General features: G+C 36.5%; 1 protein-coding gene and 2 pseudogenes across 3 annotated transcripts; all 3 read left to right on the plus strand.

The window, feature by feature from the left end:
* The first annotated feature begins 1,632 nt into the window (after positions 1–1,632).
* Positions 1,633–4,168, plus strand: LOC146896651 (disease resistance protein RUN1 pseudogene; annotated as a pseudogene). Its single transcript, XR_015023126.1, has 2 exons — positions 1,633–2,098; positions 3,065–4,168. The product of XR_015023126.1 is annotated as a disease resistance protein RUN1 pseudogene (transcript).
* Positions 4,169–4,485: 317 nt separating this feature from the next.
* Positions 4,486–7,561, plus strand: LOC146896652 (uncharacterized). Its single transcript, XM_085737396.1, has 3 exons — positions 4,486–4,763; positions 4,882–5,661; positions 6,543–7,561. Exons 1-3 carry the CDS (start codon positions 4,578–4,580, stop codon positions 7,206–7,208), a joined length of 1,632 nt encoding a protein of 543 aa, XP_085593522.1. The 5' UTR covers positions 4,486–4,577; the 3' UTR covers positions 7,209–7,561.
* An 11,986-nt stretch (positions 7,562–19,547) lies between these two features.
* On the plus strand, positions 19,548–24,304 carry LOC146896653 (disease resistance protein RUN1-like; annotated as a pseudogene). The gene is made up of 5 exons (XR_015023333.1): positions 19,548–20,027; positions 20,556–21,653; positions 21,979–22,254; positions 22,368–23,146; positions 23,571–24,304. The product of XR_015023333.1 is annotated as a disease resistance protein RUN1-like (transcript).
* The last annotated feature ends 828 nt before the right edge of the window (positions 24,305–25,132 follow it).

Below are 25,132 nucleotides of genomic sequence, written 5' to 3' on the forward strand. Positions count from 1 at the left end.
AATATATCATTTTCTTTCCTCACACTTTCTTTTCACTTTCACTTTCATTTATATCAAACAACTAAACAATCATATCACTTTCCTTTCCCTTTCTATTCACTTTCAATCCTTATACTTTCTTTCCTTCTACTTTATTTCCTTTTGTCATCCAAACGGACCCTAAATGATGATCCATAATGCTTCTTTATACTTAAACTAGGATTCCGACGCTAACCTTATAGTAATTTTTTTTATTTTTTAGGGAAAAATACACATAAATGTACACGATAATTTTTTTCAGTGATATATATACTAAATATTTTTGAAGGAAAAGAAAACAAAATTGTAAGAGAGATATTCTTTTGTTTGAAATGATTTCAAATGACATGAAGGGTGTGTTTGGTTGTGAGAAGAAAGTTAGAAGAGAGAAATATGTGAGAGAGAGTGTGGGAAGAGAGAAATATATGAGAAATAGAGTAGATTTGATGGGTTGTTTGGTATAAGAGAAAGAAGAGAGAACTAGAAGAGAAAGAGATCTTGCTATATTTTGAAAAGACAAAAAAATCCTTGAATAAAAACAACATATAATTTATGATTGATTAATTTACTTTTTGTACAAATTAAATTAATTTATTAGTTTGATATAATTAAATTTTTTAATTTAATTTTTTATAAACTTAGTTTTTTTTAAAAGAACATAGTTAATTTACTTTAAATTAAGTTAACGTGTATTATATATTTTCCAAAACCAATTTTCGAGTTTACAATCGTTGTTGGTTAGCAGTAGCGACTACTCGGTTCCATTATAACACGCGTGTATGATATGTGTTGCAAACTTTTATTTAAAAAAAAAAGTGTTGTAAATTGTACTATGCCTCTTGTCAACGTGAAATTGCAATGGCATAAACGTAAATTAACTCACTCCAATCACTTCTCTCATCTTTCTTCGCAAGATTGAGGAGAAATAAAAAGGTGGTAGGGCCCACCTGTTTTTATTCTCTCTTCACAATTTCTTTGCTATCCAAACAAGAGAAATGTGATACTTCTCCTCTATTTCTCTCTTCACTAACTCTCTCTTCTCTAATTCTCTTCTACCAAACATAGTGGAAACGTCAGGCTTTTATAAGAAAAGAGGATTCAAATTCTTTATAGTAGAGCCTTTTTATCTGTAAAGTATAAACATGGGATAATGTTCATTATTGAATAATCCTTTATTAATTATTAAAATAAAAAACGGCTGTGTTAAACTAATTATTACTCCCTCCGTTTTAAAATGAGTGTCGCTTTAGCCAAAAAAAATTGTTTCAAAATAAATGTCACTTTCGGTTTCCAATGCAATAATAACTTTTTCTTTTCAATTGTACCCTCCAATTAATACTCGCACACTACTTCCAAAGTATTACTTTTAAAACTAACCAATAGTTAATAAGGATAATTTGGTAAAATAACCATTCTCTTTCTTTTGATCATTGCAATTCTTAATATGTGTGTAAACATCTAAAACGACACTCATTTGAAAACGGAGAGTAAATCGGAACGTGAGTGGAGGTGAGCCGTGTTCAACCGTGTTAGCTTTGAGTTGACTGTAAATGCTTGAAATCCGGTGAGTCCGTTGTTCACATCCATCATCAGGTAGTATACCCATAACCCAACATGTCTTCTTCTTCTTCTTCTTCTTCTTCTTCAAGGTCCAGACCTCGATGGATATACGATGTGTTCATCAATTTCGGGGAGCAGACACTCGCGGCAATTTCGTTTCTCATCTCTATGCTGCTCTCACAAACGCTGGAATCAACACTTTCCTTGATGATGAAAATCTTGAAAAGGGAAAGGTGCTGGGACCAGAATTAATTCGAGCAATACAAGGTTCTCGAGATAGCCATCGTTGTTTTCTCCCACGACTACGCTAATTCTAGTTGGTGTCTTAATGAACTCGAACAAATCATGAAATGCCACACAAATAAGGGTCAAGTTGTTATGCCCGTATTTAACGGTATTACCCCTTCGATATACGTCAATATGCTAAAAAAAAACCGTTCCTAGATGAGTTAGATCTATCTATTTCTATGCCACTCCGCGATGCTTCGTATTTGTCTGGTTGGGATATGCGTAATTACAGGTAAATAATGTCTATTCTGTTTTGGTTTTATTTTATTTTTGCTAATTAGTACTCATATTGCAATTTATGATTTTCTTGTTGTGCTACTAAAAGATTTAGTGAAGTACACGGGAGTTTATACCAGTGCTAAGGCTTTATGCTACACATATAGAGTATTTTAACTTGATTGATTAAGGGTGTGTTTGATCTTATAAAAAAACAATGAGTTAAATTACACCAGGGGTTCCTTAGGTTTGAAGTTTGTAACATATTGATTTTTAAGTTATTTTGGTCACACATAAGTTCTTTTAAGTTTGAGGTTTGTAACAGTCTAACCGATTGGTCCTTTAAGTTATTTTGGTCACACATAAGTCCTTTAAGTTTGAGGTTTGTAACATTGATTTTGGTCACATATAAGTCTTTAAGTTTGTAAACGTTTTCGATTTAATACTTCGGCACGTCATCGTTTTTGTAATGTTTGGTTAATAAGACTAAATTGAAAACGTTTACAAACTTAAAGGACTTATATGTGACCAAAATAACTTAAAAGGACTAATATGTTACAAACCTCAAACTTAAAGGACTTATGTGTGACCAAAATAACTTAAAGGATTAATCTGTTATAAACCTCAAACTTAAAGGACCTCGTGTAATTTAGCCTAAAATAAGGGACATGACACGACAATTTAAGTTGTCTTGTGTTTGATTGTAAAGCTTGTTCACGGTACAACTTTTTCTCTCAAGTACAAGTTGTTTAAAATATCAAAATAACATTTTGTCCACCAAACATCGCATAAGACAAATTTGTTCAATATCGTAAAAATTGTCTGTGCTGTTCGCTTTGGGTTGTGATGTTTAGTGTTGTTTTGTCCAATACATACCTTTTAGCGAGATCTAACACACCCTTATGAAATTGAGTTGATTTTTTTGGAAAATAAGTTGACATTTTCTGATCGTTTTTGCTTTTTGTAATATTTATTGTTGCAGTGATGAAAGCAAAGTTGTGAAGGAAATTGTTTCCCAAGTTTTGAAAAATCTAGACAACAAATACTTACCTCTGCCAGATTTTCAAGTTGGATTAAAACCCCGTGCGGATAAGTCGATTCGATTTTTAAGACAAAATGCAAGAGGAGTTTGTTTAGTAGGGATTTGGGGGATGGGGGGATTGGCAAAAGCACTATTGCCAAAGTCATCTACAATGATCTTTGTTATGAATTTGAAGATCAAAGCTTCGTTGCTAATATTAGAGAAGTTTGGGAAAAAGATAGGGGCCGAATTGATTTGCAAGAACAACTTCTTTCAGATATCCTCAAAACAAGAAAGATAAAGGTGCTTAGTGTTGAGCAAGGAAAAGCTATGATCAAGCAACGATTTCGCACAAAACGCATACTTACTTAACTTGATGATGTTAGTGAGCTTGAGCAATTTAATGCACTATGCGAACGAAATAGTGTTGGTCCGGGAAGTATAATAATCATCACAACCAGAGATCTGTGTGTACTTAATATCCTAGAAGTTGATTTTATCTATGAAGCAGAGGGATTGAATGCTAGTGAGTCCCTTGAGCTTTTCTGTGGACATGCTTTTAGGAAGGCGATTCCAACAAAAGACTTCCTTATTCTCTCAAGATATGTAGTTGCCTATTGTGGTGGAATACCACTAGCTCTTGAAGTCCTTGGATCTTACTTATTGAAGAGGAGAAAAGAAGAGTGGCAGAGTGTATTATCAAAGCTTGAAAAAATACCCAATGATCAAATAAATGAGAAACTAAAAATTAGCTTTGATGGTTTAAGCGATCGTATGGAAAAGAATATATTTCTTGATGTCTGTTGTTTCTTTATCGGTAAGGATAGAGCTTATGTTACAAAGATACTAAATAGTTGTGGACTTCATGCTGATATTGGAATAACAGTGTTGATTGAGAGAAGCCTCATAAAAGTTGAAAAGAATAAAAAGCTTGGAATGCATGCTTTGCTACGAGACATGGGAAGGGAAATTGTTCGTGAAAATTGACCGGAGGAGCCTGAGAAGCGTACTCGATTATGGTGTCATGAGGACGTAGTTAATGTACTGGCAGACCATATACCGTAAGAATTTCTCTACATTGCATTTTGAATGTTTGTCATCTTTCACTATCTTTAAATATAACAAAAATTATGTTTCAGAAATGTTTTTATTTTTTCAATCTATTGGCTGAAAAATGTGGGATTCATTATCGCACAAGTGTCTGTCCATGCACAGGTCTTCATGTAACAACTCAAGTTTTTGGAGAAGTTAGTTCATGAGAATCATGTCATTTTATATATAATTGGGCTTAGGCTGCAGTTTTTTGTATTGCATTTTAGTCACCTAACAACAAATTAAGATTTCCTTTTTATTTTATTTTTCTATGGTCTTTCTTTGTGTCACAGGGAACAAAAGCCATCGAGGGATTGGTTATGAAGTTGCCAAAGACCAATAGAGTTTGCTTTGATACAATTGCTTTTGAGAAAATGAAGAGATGAGATTGTTGCAACTTGATAATGTACAAGTCATCGGAGATTACAAGTGTTTTTCAAGGCACCTGAGATGGCTTTCTTGGCAAGGATTTTCATTAAAATACACACCAGAAAACTTTTATCAGAAAAATCTAGTTGCTATGGACTTAAAACACAGTAATCTCACACAAGTTTGGAAGAAGCCTCAGGTACATATGAGAATAGATTTTCTTTTTAAAATCAATGGTTAATGGAAACAGATTTTGCCACGGTTTCATTTTTCATTTTATTCTCTAACTTTTATTTAAAACATTTATTTTCTTGTAGTTGATAGAGGAACTGAAGATCCTAAATCTCAGTCATTCTAAGTACTTGAAAAGAACCCCTGACTTTTCAAAATTACCAAACCTCGAAAAGCTAATTATGAAGGATTGTCAAAGTCTGTTGGAGGTACACCCGTCCATTGGAGATCTCAAGAATCTTCTTCTGTCAAATTTGAAGGACTGTACGAGTCTGAGCAATCTCCCAAAAGAGATCTATCAATTGAGAACAGTGGAAACTCTCATCCTTTCTGGTTGTTCAAAGATTGACAAATTGGAAGAAGATATAGTGCAAATGGAATCCTTGACAACTCTAATGGCAACAAATACTGGAGTCAAACAAGCGCCCTTTTCGATAGGGAGATCAAAAAGCATTGGATATATATTTCTATGTGGATATGAAGGATTATCACATGATGTTTTTCCTTCTCTCATTAGGTCTTGGATGTCACCAACATTGAATTCTGTAGCACATATTTCCCCTTTTGGTGGCATGTCAAAGTCTCTTGCTTCCTTGGATATAGAGAGCAATAATCTGGCTTTGGTCTCTCAATCACAAATACTTAGCAGCTGTTCAAAACTTAGAAGTGTTTTGGTACAATGTGACTCAGAGATTCAACTGAAACAAGAATTCAGAAGATTTCTTGATGAACTATATGGTGCAGGTCTTACTGAACTGGGAACATCACATGCATCCCAAATTTTGGATCTTTCCTTGAGATCTCTTTTGATTGGAATGGGAAGTTGCCACATAGTCATCAATACTCTTGGGAAGAGCTTATCACAGGTTCCTTCTCTATCCTCTCACATAATATTTTATCATTACTTAAGAGAATATGGAATTATTTTCCATTTGCATGTTTTTGTTTAAATGGTTAAAGATTCATAAATATACATATTTATTCAAGTATCTATCAGAAACTAATATGGATGCTAAGGTCAGACGTTTAACATATAAATGAAGTAAATATTTAGATAATTATAATATCCTTTTTTCCCTTTTCTACATATCATTTTTTTTAACTTATTCTTCATTACGTTTATTTGTTAATGTCTATTTTTGTTACATTGTTTTAGCTTATTCATATTCAAGGATCGTTGAATAACTATTGAAGTTATTAACAGGTTTAGTCCTTTAGACATAGAAGGAGAGAGAGTAACAGAAAAATAAAATTATATTTTTGTTGCTGTGAATGATATATAGGATCTTCTTACTACACAATACTAATAACTAGTTCGACAATTTTTTTTTGTAAGTAATTTTAGTATTCAGCTACAATCTAACAAGAATTAGTTAAGTAGATAATTTTTTTCAAATACAGAGTTTTAAAAGGTATATAAAAGGTATATAGTGAAGATGTTAACCTCTTTCACATTATAGAATTCTCTAGTCACTAAACTTAATTATTCAAACCTATCTTTCCCTTCTACCATTTAGGGCTATTTGAAGACTTTTTAAAATAACTTCTACTTACTAACTCTTTACTATTCTTATCCAATATTCTATATCCTAGCATTTACTTTCTAGAACCGACTGTGCGTGAAAAGGAACAAATTATTCTACATAATTGAAAAGAATACTATTCCTTATGTTTTGAAGAGAAAGTACCTGGAAGGCATAAAATGGTTGGATTTTCTAAGATAACTATGCATATGTTCATGATACAGGGATTGGCAACCAATTCTGGTGATTCTTTCCTTCCGGGTGACAATTATCCTTCTTGGTTAGCCTATAAAGGTGAAGGACCTTCTGTACTATTTCAAGTTCCCGAGGATACCAATTACTGCATGAAGGGAATGACTTTATGTGTTCTTTATTCTTCAACACCTGAAAATCTGGCAACTGAATGTCTCACTAGTGTTTTGATCATTAATTACACTAAATTCACTATCCATATTTACAAACGAGACACAATAATGTCGTTTAATGATGAAGATTGGCAAGGCGTGGTATCAAATTTAGGAGCTGGTGACAACGTGGAGATTTTCGTAGCTATTGGGCATGGATTGACCATTAAGGAAACTGCTGTCTATCTAATATATGATCAGTCTAATGCTACGGAAGTTGAGCCATTAACTAGCACAAAGATTGAGCCATTACGTGAAGTGGAAGTGCAACCATCACGTAGTGTGAAAACAGAGGCATCAGCTGAAGAGTATGTACAACCATCACCTAATGTGAAAACAGAGTCATCATCTGAAGAACCATCACCTGATGTGAAAATGGAACCATCACTTGTTGTCAGCAATGAACCATCACCAAAGAAAAATATAAAAGTCTTTACAAGACTTGCAAAGAGAGTGGGAGAATGTTTATGCTTGAATCAGAATTGAGTAACAATTTTTTACTGGGCATGCCTATTGTCCTAATATGGAATTCCCTTGTATGTGATTGATTGCAGGATCATGATTTTCTTTTCTCCCATGGTGTTGGATGTCATCCACAGTGAATCCCATGTCATTTATTCACTCATTTTGGCGAATGTCATCAACGTCTCTATAAATACTTGGTAGCTTTGAAAAGCTTCAAAGTTTTTGGGTGCAATCTGACACGAGAATCTCAACTATCTCAAGAATTGAAAAGAATTCTGGATGGAATACCAATTACATGTATGTCATTCTTTGGTGAATTGGTTCATTTGATTCATTTGTTGTGTTTCCTTCTTTCTATTGGTTCTTATTTTTCATTTCTTTTTCTACCGGTAGCGTGTGTAATCAAATTTAGATTCTCAGCATAGTTGAAAATCCCATGGAGGGTAACCTTAAAAATAGACTCCTATAATCACCTTTCTTACCCAATCCGATAGGATGCTCAACGCGAGGCAAAGGACCCATAATAAAGAGTTTGGTCCACGACTTCTATAATAACAGTTTTAACAAATTTTAGTTTGGTTTAATTTAAACACCACTCCTAGAAAAAAGACTTTTTAACATCATGGTTTGTTGAAGCAATGTAGTGGCTATAGCTTGATGTTTAGTAAATTTTGATGAAGCAATGTAGCGGCTATAGCTTGATGTTTAAGTAATTTTGTCTTCTCTTTGATCATTATACACATGAAGTGTGTGTACACATTTTTGCTTTAACATGAGCTTTATAAGATTGTTGATGTTAAAACATTATGCTCAAATTGGATTGACTAATATAACCATTTAAATATGAATATTTTTAATATAAATGAAATGAATTAATGATGTAGATTTGGTAGTGCAGTTAGCTTTCACACAGAAAATAAAATAAAAATCAGTATTTTTCACATCGCCGTAGGAACGTCAGCCGATGTAAAATATGAATTTGAATAAAAATTGGAACTAAAATTCACATCGGTAAAACTTATATCCGATGTGAAATATAATTACTTGACATCTGTTACAATCGTACAACCGATAAATAAACCTCTTATATAGTTTTTAATAATCACATATCAAATCTGTATTTTACGAACAATGTGGAAAAAGACTTGTCACAACGGTTTTGTACTAGATGTGAAATGTTACGGATATTCAACGTCTCCTTTAGTGACATTGGTTGGGACCTGATGTGAAAAGTTCATTTCTACCGATGTTAAATGCTATTTCTGTGGTAGAGAATTGGGGCTTTCCTTATACATAATAATTTTCTAGTTTTGGTCCATTACTCCTTTATAAAAAAATCATATTCTTTTTTTTTTTACAAATCATATTCTAATTAATGGCATCAAATTATAACGTCAAGCTAATATTCAACATTAACGAGTTTCAACAATTTTAGCATTTTCAACATTTTGTGGTTAATCGGTTTCTCTATAATAAATATCTTGGGTCGATATCCAATTCAATAGCAATTTCATTAGTATTATCCAACACGTTATAAATGATTAGTTTCTCTATACCCTTCAAAATTTGAAACTAACCACTTTATTTTTTTATTTATTAAATAAAAAATATGTATTTTGATGCTAATAATATTTTACAATTATATGAATAATAATACTAATAAAATAAATTGCATCATATACGACGATTATCATTTAAAAAGAAATTAAAAAAACTTTAACACCATTTATAGTGACGAGATAACTAAGTCATAGTTAAATAAAAAAAACATGGTTCAAACATGACTTTTATCTACATACATATACACACTTACTTATAAACAATGGATAATTGACAACAAAAATATTGTTTTCCGGCCTTTTACCCATGTACAAACTACATTACATTCAATTTAATGAAGGATTTTGTCTATAGATGAAAAAAACAAAATTTTCACAGAGGCACCACATGAGGGATTCTTGTTGGCCCAACGGTGGTGGGATAACAAACCATTGCACTTCTAGCTAATATGCCAAGTGAGCCTAGCTACTTGAACTACTACCACTGTTTTTGCTATTGAGTTGCTGTTCTCCTTGTTGAAAACCCTAGTGAGCAGTGGCAGAATCAGCAACAAAGGTGAGTTAATAATCAAGTAAACCACTAAATTAGTCCCCGACTTAGTACATCACTCTTAAATAGATCCCTAACTTTATGAATATTTTGAAAAGGTGTCCAACTTGTCAAATTTTATTCATATATTAGTCCTTCAAAGAATATGCTAGGGACTAAATTGATAGTAAGTAGATAAAGTTAGTGACCAAACTAATAGTAAATTGTTAAAATATATGGGATTAATTGATAGTAAGTTGTTAAATATAAGGACCAACTCGACAGTTGAATCTTGTCAAAGACCTTTTTAAAATACTCATAATCTCAAGGACGTATTTGAGAGTGCACTACATAGTTAGGGACTAATTTGATAGTTATCTCGTTAATTATAATCCTTCGTAAAGGCGCGTTGGATAGGTCAACTGGTTTTAGCTAATACGATAAAAATCAATTATCTTCATTGTCTCTTTTTTTTGCGCATTCTCGGGCGATTTAACAGAGAATTCATTCTTCCACGTTTGCGTTTTATTTGTTTCATATTTTCTTTCTATGTTATTCAAAAATCACTTTAGTCTATTTATTCTCTAGCACGCCTCAAGATACTTATCATTCTTATATCCTTAAAATTTCTTATAATTTTGAGTATACTTTTATTTTGAGCCTATCTTATAATTTCTAATTAAATTGCTCGTATGTGCGTTCAAAAATTTATTTTTTTTCATTAGTAAATTATACTTTGAACATGGTCCCCTAAGCGTAATTCTTGGCTCGGTCCGGGCAAGCACAGCTATATTGACGGCGACAGAATGTATTTGTTTTTGCTTATAACGTGGACAGCATAACAATCGTTGATTTAATTTAATAATGTAATAATTATTAATAATACACAACTTAAAACTTGTCAAAAAAAAAATACACAACTTAAAAGAATCTCGTAGAAAAGTTAAACACAGTTTTATAGAAAAAAAGTCTAAGAACTAAGCGAGTATTAAAAGAGAGAGAATGATTGAAGCTAACAAAGAAGGTAGATTATTAAAAAAAAAAAAAAAAAAAAAACAAAGAAGGTAGATGAGTTGTATAGATTATTGTACTCATTGTTTTGTATTTTGTCTTGTAATAATAGTTGACTTGAGTAACCATGTCTTCCTCCGATCATCCATGGATCTACGACCTGTTCATCAACTTCAGGGGGGAGGATTTTTTTTGAACGTGGATTGATTTTTAAAATTTTGTTGGAAACAGAGTAAATAAAAGAAAATTATTGAATGTATATTGGCTTTTAAAATGGGAAAAAATATGACCAAATTTATTTTGAAATGTAATTTTAGAAAAGAAAATACTAAAATAGATTTTAAAAATAGTTATTTTTTAAATTTAAAAATTAATTCCTTTATGTATATATTGGTGATTAAAAGAAATAATTAAAGAGAAATTGAAGAGTTAAATACATAAAATTAAATTTCTATTATTCAAAATTGTATTTTTTTACTTAACTGTGGTGTCAAGGCTAACATGTCCGTCTTTACGCTTTTATTGGTAAAGAAGGATAAATTGGTAAAAAAATAATAACTAAGTGATTGGTAATTTGAAAAGAAAAAAATGTAAGACCAAAAATAATTATTATTATTTTTTTTTATAATGTCAAATATTATCCTTATTATTATGGGTTGTTCTCTCTATTTTAATGAGATTTAACTAATTTTTTAATTGATAATTTAAATAATATTTTAAAAATGATAAAAAAAGTTTCAAAGAAGGGTAAAAGCGGAAGAAAACATCCAGCACAAATGAGTGTATTCTCTTAGGTTTTGTTTGAGATTTTGAAGGGGAGTGGAGGTGAGGGTTTTGAAAGAAATGAATGAGTAAGTGAAAGAAATAGAAGACATTAGGAGGAGAGGGCTTTGAGGGGTTAATTTTTTATTCATAATACAAAATCTTTCTCATTTGGGGAACTGAAAAATTGTTGAGTTTTTGAGTTTATATGAATTGATGAGTTTTTGAGTTTATATGAGTTGTTGAGGGGATTTGGGAGTTTATATGAATTTTTTAAATTTAACCTATGTTGTTAAAATATTCTTAAAATTAAAAATATAATAAACACAAACATTAATTTATCATTATCTAAAAAATTGCTCTTTCTCATTCAATATAAAATCACTTTTTCATAAAATGTGAAATTTCTTCATTTCTCAATATACTCCCTCCGGTCACATTTATAAACAACTTTTGTTTTTTAGGTTCATTAAATAAATAATGTATCTTGAATATAATATAGTTTAGATACATCGCTTATTTAATAAATATAAAAAAGTAAAAGTTGCTTATAAATGTGACCGGAAAAATATTTCTCAACGCCCAAACACCCAACACCCCACTCCCATCCCCCACCCACCCACCAAACAAAACCTTAATATATTGTTATAGAATACAAAATATTATGTGTTAAACACGTGATGAGTCACACTGACTCCGACAAAATATACTAGTATAGTAATCCTTAAAATGCAAAAGGTTTGGGCACACTCATATAAATGATTTTTTTTTAAATGATAACTTGGTTTAATGATGTTGAATAATGTGACTAATTTATTTATTAATCTGTCCCATGAAGATGGATGAGAGGCAACGGTGGCGAAAAGTGCTTCGGTATGGCGATGAGTCTTCGCGGTGGAACGAAAGGTGCCTACGGACACGTTAGCACTCCAACGCTCAAGTCGGTAACGGACCTTAGAAAGAGTGTGTAGAAAATGTGAAAAGTGAATCATACCTCGAGGGTGAAGATAAGTCACCTTTATATAAGTGCGCATTAAAATAACCATCTCCGGATTTTTCGACGTGTGATTAGGGAGCGGTTAGAGGACACGTGTAGGGTGATCCTTGCGCAGGCGTGCTGATATGCGGTGCGATGCACTAAAGTTGGCGTGTTCCTTCAGATCCGGGACCTTTATAAGGCGGTAAAACCTTAGGCCATGTGTCAACGTGGGATTGGTCCTTCGACCGGTCCAAAACATTTATCATTTAATTTTCTTTATTGTTCTATGTGTATCCAAATAATTTTATTTGTGTTTGTTTTTATGCAGTTCTTTGTCACATTAAGAGGTTTATGAGGTACATTTAGCGGGATAAAATGGATTTAGCCGGCAATAGTTGGTTAACATATTACCTTTTTTTTGGTAAGAAACAAATTACCTTTTTGATTACTAAAAAAATAACCATCCTTTTTTGTTAATTAATAAAAAGTAGATTTAATTGTAGTTTTGGTCCCTCTATTTTCATCTTTTTGCAAAATTGGTCCCTATATTTTAAAATTCAACAGTTATGGTCCATTTATCATATATTTTTTAATTAAAAAAAGGTGATGTAATAGATTTTAAATGTCATGGTATATGATGCGAAGACGAGTAAATATCAACATCGTGTTAATACGAAAAATAAAATATTATTTGTGGTTATTGATTTGAAGTGCTTAATGGATATTTAAAAGGAGAAAGCAAGATTTCGACAAGTCATATGGGTTATTTCGACATGTTGTGCAAAGGGATTTCGACAAAAAGCATACATAATTTGACATACCGCAATTTCTACCAAGTGATTTAATGTGTTGCATGCATATGCTTTTCGACCAAAGATAATGTGAAATAATCCAAAAATTTACAATTGGGGTGCATGGAAGTTGTTTTCCGGTGTCTTGTATTTATGCCAAGTGTAGGAGTCTAAGTACGGAAGTTATTTTTACTTTTGATTTAGACCGTATGATTTAATGGTAGCTTTTCCTACAAGGTATATATATGGTTTTGCTAGAACACACCCACTAGTTTTTATGTTGGAGTGTTTTAGCAAGCTACACCGTATGGTGTAATTAACCACTTTTTAGTTATCACTTGCTAAAATACTCTTTCTAAAAAATAAGTGGGTGTATTCTAGCAAATGCCTATAAGGGTTGCTAACATACACCCACTTATTTTTTTCGAAGGTGTGTTGTTACGGACCGGCCAAAAGGATCTTTGGCCCATTTACTTAGGCCCAATACAATCCAAATCCCGGACCCCACGTCCGGCAACATTACTTGCGACACACCCTTTCTGCGAGGGGGTACACGGAGCGAGTGAGACCGGTTCAAACGAACCACAACGTCTCTCTCGCACGTTCCCGCAACAAACTCTCTAGCGGTTACACTTCCCACGATTTCGTAACCGCCGAGCCGGGTGTGCCATTACAACGGCTCGCAGCCCTCCACCTCTATAAATAGGGGACTCATCGTAGTCCCCAAGGTAGAATCTATCTCTTCCTTCTAAACCCTCACTCTCTCGATCTCTACCGACTTGAGCGTTATAGTGTACGCGGTACACACCCCCCATCCGCTCCAAGAAGCATTCGACGCATTCCACCACCGTCTAAACCACCTCATTCAAAGCATCGGCGGTCACCTTCGACCGCATTCAAAGGAGGATTGAAGAGGACCCATTTCTCGTTACATAGAGAATGGGGAACTTCCTTCCGTTCCACACGAGAAGACAAGGCTGAAATGAAGGGCCTGCTCATTCACTTTAGTGGAGAGAACCTTATACAAAAGGGGTTTCATCACACCGCTTATCAAGTGTTTGGGACCTAACGAGACCCAAGAAGTCCTCGCCGATGTCCATGACGGCATCTGTGGACAACACCTTGGGGCTAAAGCTCTCGCAAAGGTCCTACGAGCAGGATACTACCGACCTACCATGTTAAAAGATGCCCAAGATTATGTAAACCTTTGTGACAAATGCCGGCGGCACGAGACATGCACCTCGCACCCCCGTTGAGATAACGTCACCTTGGTTTCCCCTTGGCCCTTCGCATGGTGGGGCATTGACCTTCCGGAACCATTCCCTAAAGCCACCGGACAGCTCAAATATCTCGTAGTGGCCATCGACTACTCAACAAAATGGATCGAGGCCGAGTCATTAGCGAAGATCACCGCCAGAACGTACTTCATTTCTTCAAAAGGAACATCCTAGCAAGGTTCGGAGTACCGGCCCTAATGATATCCGATAATGGAACTCGGTTCACAAACTAAAGATTCCAGGACTACCTAAGGAAGATTGGAATCAAACAAAGCTTTACCTTCGTCAAGCACCCTTAAGCTAACGGCCTCGCCGAAGCAACAAACATGGTCATTCTACGAGGAATACGAAGGAGGCTGGACACGGCCATAACTAAGTGGGCTGAAGAGTTGCATACGGTCCTCTAGGCCTACGAACTACTCCCCACTCCACTACCGGCGAGTCACCCTTTCGACTCACGTATGGGACAGAGGCAATCATACCCATTGAGCTAACCGAACTCACATGGTAGGCGACGCCAACACCGACTTCCCGGTCAACACGGCGAATATACGTAAAGAACTCGAATTTGTCGACGAAGTCGAGAGGCCAAGCTGCCTTGCGAGACACGGCGCTAAAACAAAAAATAGTCGCTCGCCACGGCAAAAAGGTCGTAAAGAGAGAATTCGAGGTAGGCGACCTCGTCCTCCGGCGAAACCGAAGGACTGCGAAAAGGGAAACTCGCCGCCAACCGGAAGGGACCTTACGAGTTCGAATGAAGACCGGAACATGGGCTTACGGGCTCGAAGATCTCTACAAAGGCACAATTCCAAGAACTTGGAACGCCGAAAAGCTCAAAAAGTATTACACTTAGAGTGCAAACGACGCCAAACTACTCTAATGTACATACTCTGTTCAACACAACGAACTCCTCGCTCTCCAAGCGAAAAATTAAACGAAGAGGAAAGTCGTGCCACTCCGAATCCAAAAAATAAAAGGATAAGAGAAATCTACACAACAGATTTTCTTACTCCTCGGTATGTACGCTTCCGGCTGCGACATCACCGCTCGGCATGTTAGGTAGAACCCCGGATCGCGATGGGTGATTCACGCCTCGGTGCGTTGAACCTAGTTTGATTTCTTCGTTCATCCGTTGTTCTACGTCCAAAACACAACTTTGGACACACATTCGGATAAACGATCTCTTGGATGTGAAGTACCGCCGACAAATACTCCGCGTAATAGTCATAACTCTCGCGCCCGGACTCTTCCTTGCAAAACAACACAAAAGGTAAAATGTTCCAAACAGAGTATCTAAATACAGGAAGAGAAAGGCGAACTTTGATTTAAAATAACAAGTCAAAGTAACAAGGTCGCATGCGGGCATGCAAAACTCTCCAGTCATTAATTCACTCCGTCGAAATAATGACCGCCGGGGGTAGGACATCCCACCTCGGCGAGACTTACATCACTTCAAGCCTCGTTTCCCAAAAGCGAGCAACACAAAGAGCACACGAATTGTCACATTTTGTAAAACATACAAGATAAACGGTTCGCTCTCTACAAACACTTCAAATAGTGTAAAAAAAGCATCACATAACGAGCATTCACATTCAAAACATTATACTTGAAAATAAAGCATACATTTTCGAAAAAAGTATAATTGAGAACAAACTAATTATATTGCAAAGGTGCTAAAACCACGAAGAGCGCACAATGTCATTACAAGCATGGTTGTTAAAGAAAGATTAATTACAAGGCCCTAGTGGCCTAGGCAACGTCAACGTGCCCATTGTCTTCCACAAGATCGGGAGGGGGAATGATCACCCCATCTTTTACATCACTAAGGGGATGAGTTCCTTCGACGATCGGGTCGACATCCGGGTTCACCACCTTCGGGTGAGCCACCCCACGATCAAAGCCTAGCTTGACGGCGTCCACCAAGCTTACTTTCGGCTCACCAATCCGGTCCACAAGGTCGGCACACCTTAGGACGGCGGTATCTTCCGCCTCATCCTCCCCGAGGAGCTCCGCCTTCTTCGAGCTTCCTCCAAAGACACCTTCTCCTCGGCCGGCTTCCGGAAGAATTGGCCGCTTGGTTAAAATGCGGTTCTAGCTTCGCCAATTGCTTCTCCATGACGGCAAATTGGCGGTCACGCTCCTCCGGCAATCGACCTCTTGCTCCTTGCCTCTTCATCAAGAGCAGCGACCTTAGCAGCCGAACATCCCTCTCTGCGCCAATGCAAAAACCCGAATTTCACCCTCTAGCGAAGCATTGTTCGGGGCTGCGGCGACCTCCAAAGCCTCCATAGTAGCAATAACCCCGTCGGTTATCGCTTTACTCCGGCCAGTGGACCCAAGTCCTAGATAATCTTTTGCTCGGGATCGTCCAAGAAGAGGGTCGATTGAGGGCCGCACGGCTACGGCTCGGACCACACTTTGGGAAGTTGAAGGAAGTCTCCCCTTTCGTAACGAACAGAACTGCCCACGATCGGAGTGGTCGGCTCCTTAGAAGGTGTTCCCATCTTCTCGCTTCTTCGCGAGCTCCCGCTCCGGCTCTTCGAAGGGTCCTCACCTTCCAAGTCCACCACATGACTAGAGGTAGATTCGGACCGAACCGGCTATGAGGTGCTCCAAGGACCGAACGTTCTTGCGCCGTTTTTGCGTAGATTTTCTTGCTCGCCGCGTTTACCGAGTTCCCAAATCATTCATTTTTTCTACAAAATACAAAAAAGAAGAAAACTCGTCGTATCCGAGAAATAATGCACAAGAAAGCAAGTTAATTCAAGTCGAAAGGAAAGTATAAACTACCAAGACAATCTTCAAAGTCTTCGGATGTCGGCAACTCATGGGTATTGATGAGACGAGGCTGCATTACCGGGGGTCCCGTCTGCACTCATCAATGGTTTCCCCGTTTGTCGATCTTGGTCCTCCGTGGAAGAGACCGACCAAACGCTCAAAGTTGTTGACGTAAGCCTTTTTCCTCATCCGAGAGATTGGCATGGGTTCGGCCAAAATTCCTCGGCTCATAGACAAAATGGTCCCGAGACCGGTAAAGATGAAAAAAGGACCGCGTTCCCGAACACCATCCTCCGTAACTTCCAAAAGAATATCTAAAGCGGCTCCACTCTTCGGTCGGACCAAAAAGAAGCGCTCTTTGAAACTCCAAACTTTCCCGGCAAATATCTCAAACATCTTCTCGGGTCCGACGAAAGAAAACCCAATCCGCGCCTCGTTGCACGGTGAAAAAGGAGAAAAAGACATTCTTGGAAGCAAGAATGCGAGAGGTAATCACACAACAACTCGAAAGCTCTCATAAATCTATAAGAGTTTGGATGAATTTGCGAAGGGGACAGCTTGGTCCAACGGAGCATCTCTCGCCGGAAGTTGGAAAAAGGGAGCCGGAAACCCATGTCTTTGAAAACCACTTCATACATGGGAAAGGCATGGTTTTCGTACTTCTAGCACACTTGATCGGACGTGTTCGGAAGAATCAACTCCCAATCTTCCACTTCGCCGATGGTCCCAAAGGGAATCTCACCCACTCCATCGCAGCAAAGCCGACTCCGTTTCCGGGGGCTCTTCTCCCAACCAAGAAGAGACAGGCGCGGCAGCTCCCTCGTTTGCCATAAAAGACCCGAAAAGCAAAGGAAAAAGTGAATCCAACATTCGGATCCACCCTTCCTTCACCCATCGGGTCAACCACGGCGAGGAAGGGATCAAACACCACCGCTAAAGGTTAAGAGATAAAAGAAAACGACGAATCTAATCCACACGTCTAGGAAACCAATTCTCGGCAGACAGGCCCAAAGCTTATGAATGAAACCAAAGCTCGTCGCCAATGTTTCTCTAATGCATACAAGAAACAGAGACGGCAAAATCCTAAAAACTCTTGACGCACGGTGGAAACCACCGTGACAAACGGCGGAAACCGCCGAGTCGGAGTAACTTCTACCCTAAAAGCATGCATTACTACGGTTTCTAAAAACGAAACTAAGGAAATCAAAAGCATTGAAACGAAAGAAAAGGATTCATCCGAGCATTACTCGCTACGATGGATTAAGCTGGACTTGAAAGTGAGAAGTTGAAGGTCGCGAGGCCCCAATCCAATGCAGCCCTCCACATACGACTCCTCATTCAAGTAGCGTACATGCGGTCCCGATCAAATCAAATCATCCATCCAAGGGCTCGATCACTCGTAGTAGTTCTTTAAACATGAGGATTAAATCAACGGTATCGATGACATCTTGGGAACACAAACCAAGAACACTATGCGTACTATAGTTACTCAAGTACTACAATAGCCTTTACACGTGTCATTCGAAACCAAAGGTCATGTCTCCTAAGTTTCTCCCTCGAGACGGGGGCATTAATTACGAAATGACATTCGACCAAACTTCCCGACGAGGGAATCTTTCCGCCCGATCCCGCTTCGACCGAGCACTCAAAAGCCGAACATAATGTCTCTCCGCATGTTCCCGCAATAAACTCTACGGCGATTACACTTCCCACGATTTCGTAACCGCCGAGCCGGTGTGCCATTACAACGGCTCGCAGCCCTCCACCTCTATAAATAGGGGACTCATCGCAGTCCCCAATGTAGAATATATCTCTTCCTTCTAAACCCTCACTCTCTCGATCTCTATCGACTTGAGCGTCGGAGTGCCCGCAGTACACACCCCCCATCCGCTCCAAGAAGCATTCGACACATTCCACCACCGTCTAAACCACCGCATTCAAAGCACCGGCGGTCACCTTCGATCGGGTACGATCATGTGTTATAGCAACATACACATGTAACACCCACGCCATGGAAGCAAACGGGTTCAGGAGATAACGGATAGACAGTTCCGGCCACCACCATTTTATTTCCCGCAATTTAATTGCTTTATTACCGCTTTATTTATCCTTTTCTTTACTTCATTATGCACTTTTCCTTTCATTTTCTTTATTCTTCTTTTGAATGCTCATTTGAGTGTTAAAGTTATTGGAAGCAATTCTAACACTAATAAGAACAATTTGATTTGCTCTCAACAAACACATAAGGAAAGAGACCGTAAATCGCTAAACCCAAAAAACCTCAAAAAGGACCTTTAATTCAGTCCTTAAGTGTTGTGGATAATATTGTGTATTACCAAAAATCGGTGTAAACAAATCGATAAAATCGTAAGAAAATTCCCATGAAAACACCATTTAAAACATGTTATATCATCATATTTTAGACAAATTTTAGATAGAGAGATCAAAACCGTCGAATTTTAAAATAGGGGAACAAAACTATAATTAAGCCTAAAAAGTAAAAGTACAATAGGATTATTATTATTATTATTTTTTTTTTATGTTTTAGGGAAGGATTAGATAATGTTATCGACTGTAATGCGTTGGTGGGTAGTCTTTTGTGGAAATAGCGCGCTCCATTCAACTCCTTACAAGTGCTTGTTATATCCATAGACTCGGTCAGTCAGTGCTGGTCACCCATTTTCTTTGCAATGAATATACGACGTCCTCGATCGAAACCCCAAAGCCAATGGATATACGATGTGTTCATCAATTTCAGGGGAGCAGACACTCGTGGCAATTTCGTTTCTCATCTCTATGCTGCTCTCACGAACACTGGAATCAACACTTTTCTTGATGATGAAAATCTTCAAAAGGGAAAGGTGCTGGGACCAGAATTAATTCGAGCAATACAAGGTTCTCAGATAGCCATCGTTGTTTTCTCTGAAAACTACGTTAATTCTAGTTGGTGTCTTGACGAACTCCTACAAATCATGGAATGCCACGCATATAAGGGTCAAGTTGTTATGCCCGTATTTAACGGTACAACCCCTTCGAAAATACGTCAAAATACGGTTGAAAAACCGTTCCTATACGTAGATGAGTTAGATCAACTTATTAATACGGCACTCCACGATGCTTCCTATTTGGCTGGTTGGGATATGAGTAATTACAGGTGAATATGTCTATTCAGTTTTGGTTTTATTTTATTTTTGCTAATTAGTAATCATATTGCAATTTACGATTTTGTTGTTGTTACGCCACTAAAAGATTTAGTGAAGTACAAGGAGTTTATACCACTGTCTAAGCTTTATGCTATACATATAGAGTATTTGGACATGACACCACAACTTAAGTTGTAATCTGTTTGATTGTAAAACTGTTCACAATACAACTTTTTCTCTCAAGTACAAGTTGTCTAAACTACCAAAATAACATTTTGTCCACCCAACATCGTATAAGACAAAATTGTTCGATATCGTAAAAGTTGTCCTATGTTGTTCTGCTTTGGGTTGTGATGTTTAGTGTTGTTTTGTCCAATACCTACCTTTTAGCAGATATAGCACACCCTTATGAAATTGAGTTGACTTTTTACGAAATTAAGTTGATTTTTTTGGAAATTGAGTCAAATGTATATATTTTACGCTTCTAATCCTTCATTTTTATGACCGTTTTTGTTTTTGGTAATATTTACTTGTTGCAGTGATGAAAGCAAAGTTGTGAAGGAAATTGTTTCCCAAGTTTTGAAAAATCTAGACAATAAATACTTACCTCTCGCCAGATTTCCAAGTTGGATTAAAACCCCGTGCAGAAAAGTCGATTCGATTTTTAAGACAAAATACAAGAGGAGTTTGTTTAGTAGGGATTTGGGGGATGGGGGGATTGGCAAAAGCACTATTGCCAAAGTCATCTACAATGATCTTTGTTATGAATTTGAAGATCAAAGCTTCGTTGCTAATATTAGAGAAGTTTGGGAGAAAGATAGGGGCCGAATCGATTTACAAAAACAACTTCTTTCAGTATATCCTCAAAACAAGAAAGATAAAGGTGCTTAGTGTTGAACAAGGAAAAGCTATGATCAAACAACGACTTCACACAAAACGCATACTTGCTGTACTTGATGATGTTAGTGAGCTTGAGCAATTTAATGCACTATGCGACCGAAATAGTGTTGGTCCGGGAAGTATAATAATCATCACAACCAGAGATCTGCGTGTACTTAATATCCTTGAAGTTGATTTTATCTATGAAGCAGAGGAATTGAATGCTAGTGAGTCCCTTGAGCTTTTCGTGAACATGCTTTTCGGAAGGCGATTCCAACAAAAGACTTCCTTATTCTCTCAAGAGATGTAGTTGCCTATTGTGGTGGAATACCACTAGCTCTTGAAGTCCTTGGATCTTACTTATTGAAGAGGAGAAAATATGAGTGGCAGAGTGTATTATCAAAGCTAAAAAAATACCCAATGATCAAATACATGAGATACTAAAAATAAGCTATGATGGTTTAAAGGATCGTATGGAAAAGAATATATTTCTTGATGTCTGCTGTTTCTTTATCGGTAAGGATAGAGCTTATGTTACAAAGATACTAAATGGTTGTGGACTTCATGCCGATATTGGAATAACGGTGTTGATAGAGAGAAGCCTCATAAAAGTTGAAAAGAATAAAAAGCTTGGAATGCATGATTTGCTACGAGACATGGGAAGGGAAATTGTTCGTGAAAGTTCACCGGAGGAGCCCGAGCAGCGTACCCGATTGTGGTGTCATGAGGACGTAGTTAATGTACCGGCAGACCATACCGTAAGAATTTCTCTACATTGCATTTTGAACTTTTGTCATTTTTCACCATCTTTAAAGATAACAAAAACTATGTTTCGTAAATGTTTTTAATTTTCCAATCTATTGGCCGAAAAATGTGGGATTCATTATCTCACAAGTGTCCGTCCATACACAGGTCTTCATGTAACAACTCAAGTTTTTGGAGAGTTAGTTCATGAGAATCATGTCATTTTATATATAATTGGGCTTAGGCTGCAGATTTTTGTGTTGCTTTTTAGTCACCAAACAACAAATTAAGATTTCCTTTTTATTTTATTTTTCTACCTCGTCTTTCTTTGTGTCCCAGGGAACAAAAGCCATTGAGGGATTGGTTATGAAGTTGCCAAAGACCAATAGAGTTTGCTTTGATACAATTGCTTTTGAGAAAATGAATAGATTGAGATTGTTGCAACTTGATAATGTACAAGTCATCGGAGATTACAAGTGTTTTCCAAAGCACCCGAAATGGCTTTCTTGGCAAGGATTTCCATTAAAATACACACCGAGAAAACTTTTATCGAAAAATGTAGTTGCTATGGACTTAAAAAACAGTAATCTCACACAAGTTTGGAAGAAGCCTCAGGTACATATGAGAATAGATTTTCCTTTTAAAATAAATGGTTAATGGAAACAGATGTTTTGCCACGGTTTCATTTTATTCTCTAACTTTTATTTAAAACATTTATTTTCTTGTAGTTGATAGATGGACCGAAGATCCTAAATCTCAGTCATTCTAAGAACTTGAAAAGAACCCACGACTTTTCAAAATTACCAAACCTAGAAAAGCTAATTATGAAGGATTGTCAAAGTTTGTTGGAGGTACACCCGTCCATTGGAGATCTCGAGAATCTTCTTATGTTAAATTTGAAGGACCGTACGAGTCTTGGCAATCTCCCAAGAGAGATCTATCAATTGAGAACAGTGGAAACTCTCATCCTTTCGGTTGTTCAAAGATTGACAAATTGGAAGAAGATATAGGGCAAATGGAATCCTTGACAACTCTAATGGCAGCAAATACCGGAGTCAAACAAGTGCCCTTTTCGATAGTGAGATCAAAAAGCATTGGATATATATCTTTATGTGGATATGAAGGATTATCACATGATGTTTTTCCTTCTCTCATTAGGTCTTGGATATCACCAACAATGAATTCCTTACCACGCATTCCCCCTTTTGGTGGCATGTCAAAGTCTCTTGCTTCCTTGGATATAGAGAGCAATAATCGGCTTTGGTCTCTCAATCACAAATACTTAACAGCTTGTTCAAGACTTAGAAGTGTTTCTGTACAATGTGAATCGAGAGATTCAACCGAAGCAAGAATTCGAAGATTTCTTGATGATCTATATGATGCAGGTCTTACCGAAGTGGGAACATCACATGCATTACAAGTTTCGGATCTTTCCATGAGATCCCTTTTGTTTGGTATCGGAAGTTGCCACATTGTCATCAATACTCTTAGCAAGAGCTTATCACCGGTTTCTTCTCTATCCTCCCACCTTTACCGATAATTATTAGTTTATTACTTGAGAAAACATAGAACTGCTTTCCATTTGCATTTTTTTTGTTCATATGGTAAAAGATTCTTAAATATACAAATTTATTCAAGTATCATAAGAGAAAACTTATTTTTTTCTACATATCATTTTTCTTTAAATTTATCTTCATTGCATTTATTTGCTACTGTTAATATTTATTACATTTTTTAGCTTATTCATATTCGTAGACAAACATATATATGCTATTACAATGGTTACTGTGAAAGATGAGTTGTAGGAAAGTGGAAAGAAACTATATTGCATTTTCCATTCAATAAATTTCCTTGTTTATATTTTTTTGTCCATTTGCATAGCATAATTAGAATTGCATAAGTAAGTAACTAAGCATATTTTCGTGATACAGGGATTGGAAACCAATTTTGGTGATTCTTTCCTTCCGGGTGACAATTATCCTTCTTGGTTGGCCTATAAAGGTGAAGGACCTTCAGGTACTTTTCCAAGTGCCGGAGGATAGTGATTCTTGCATGAAGGGAATAGCTTTATGTGTTCTTTATTCATCAACACCTGAAAATTTGGCAACCGAGTGTCTCGCTAGTGTCCCGATCATTAATTACACAAAATTCACTATCCAGATTTACAAACGAGACACAATAATGTCGTTTAATGACGAAGATTGGCAAGGCATAGTGTCAAATTTAGGAGTTGGTAACAATGTGGAGATTTTTGTAGCTATTGGGCATGGATTTACCGTTAAGGAAACCGTTTTATCTAATATATGATCAATCTATTGCTACGGAAGTTGAGCCATCAACTAGCACAAATGTTGAGCCATTACATGAAGTGGAAGTGCAATCATCACCCGATCTGAAAATGGAACCATCACTTGTTGTCAAGAACAAACCATTACCGAACACAAATAGAAAAATCTTTACAAGACTTGCAAAGAGAGTGGGAGAATGTTTATGCTTGAACCAGAATTGAGTAACAACTTTTGATTGGGCATGCCTATTGTCCTAATATGGAATTCCCATGTATGTGTTTTTTGCTTAATGAAAATATGGAGAACATAAATAATCTTCACTTGCCTTTGTTTAGAACCTATTGTGCCAAATTATTTGCCTTTGTTTCATCTTCAAATACACCATTTTTGCACGTCTTCTATTTTGATGCAATACCAATTACATGAATGTCATTCTTTCGTCAATTGGTTCATTTGGTTCTTGATTCTGAAAATTTGACTCATTTGTTGTGTTTCATTCTACGTATTGGTTCTTATTTTTCATTTCTTTTACTACTGGTAGCATATGTTGGATCAAATTTAGATTCTCACTATAGTTTTTTGAAGAAAGATTCTCACTATAGTTGAAATTTTCATGGAGAGTACTATGCACCGTTAGTCCGTTACTCATGTTAGTCCTAAACTGATGAGATTCCAATATTGAGCGTATAGTAAAATTTGAAGTAAAAACGACCATCGTAATTAATGAAGTAAACTGGAGAATGCAAAAATAGTACATTTCCCCTTAAACAAAATAGTACATTTCACTAAAATCCAAATAAAAAATACACCTAAAATACACAGGTATTTTTTTTTTGAGTGATGTATATATACTAAAATTATTTCTATAAAAAAATTACTAGAAATATTGAAGGAAAAAAAAAATTGAGTGAGATACTTGTTCTATTTGAAATGATTTCGAATAAGCGCCGAGTGCTTTGTTATATCAAGTTTTAAGTCAATAACATTTAGATTTCCCTCATAAAAGTCATCGGGTATCTATTGTTGAAGGTAAATCCTTTCCAATGAGCACGTCTCAGGTCATTAGAAAGACACTTATAAATCTCAAGTTGAGGGTTCAATCACCGCATCGAAGACCTTTAATTGCTTTTAGAATTAATTATAGGTTGACACACTAGTGTGTTGTTTTAATTTTTGTGTCACCGGTTGAGGTCGACTTACACTCT

This window comes from Medicago sativa, chromosome 8 (genome assembly GCF_051527215.1).
Source record: "Medicago sativa cultivar Bolivia chromosome 8, Bolivia_mono, whole genome shotgun sequence".
NCBI lineage: Eukaryota > Viridiplantae > Streptophyta > Magnoliopsida > Fabales > Fabaceae > Medicago > Medicago sativa.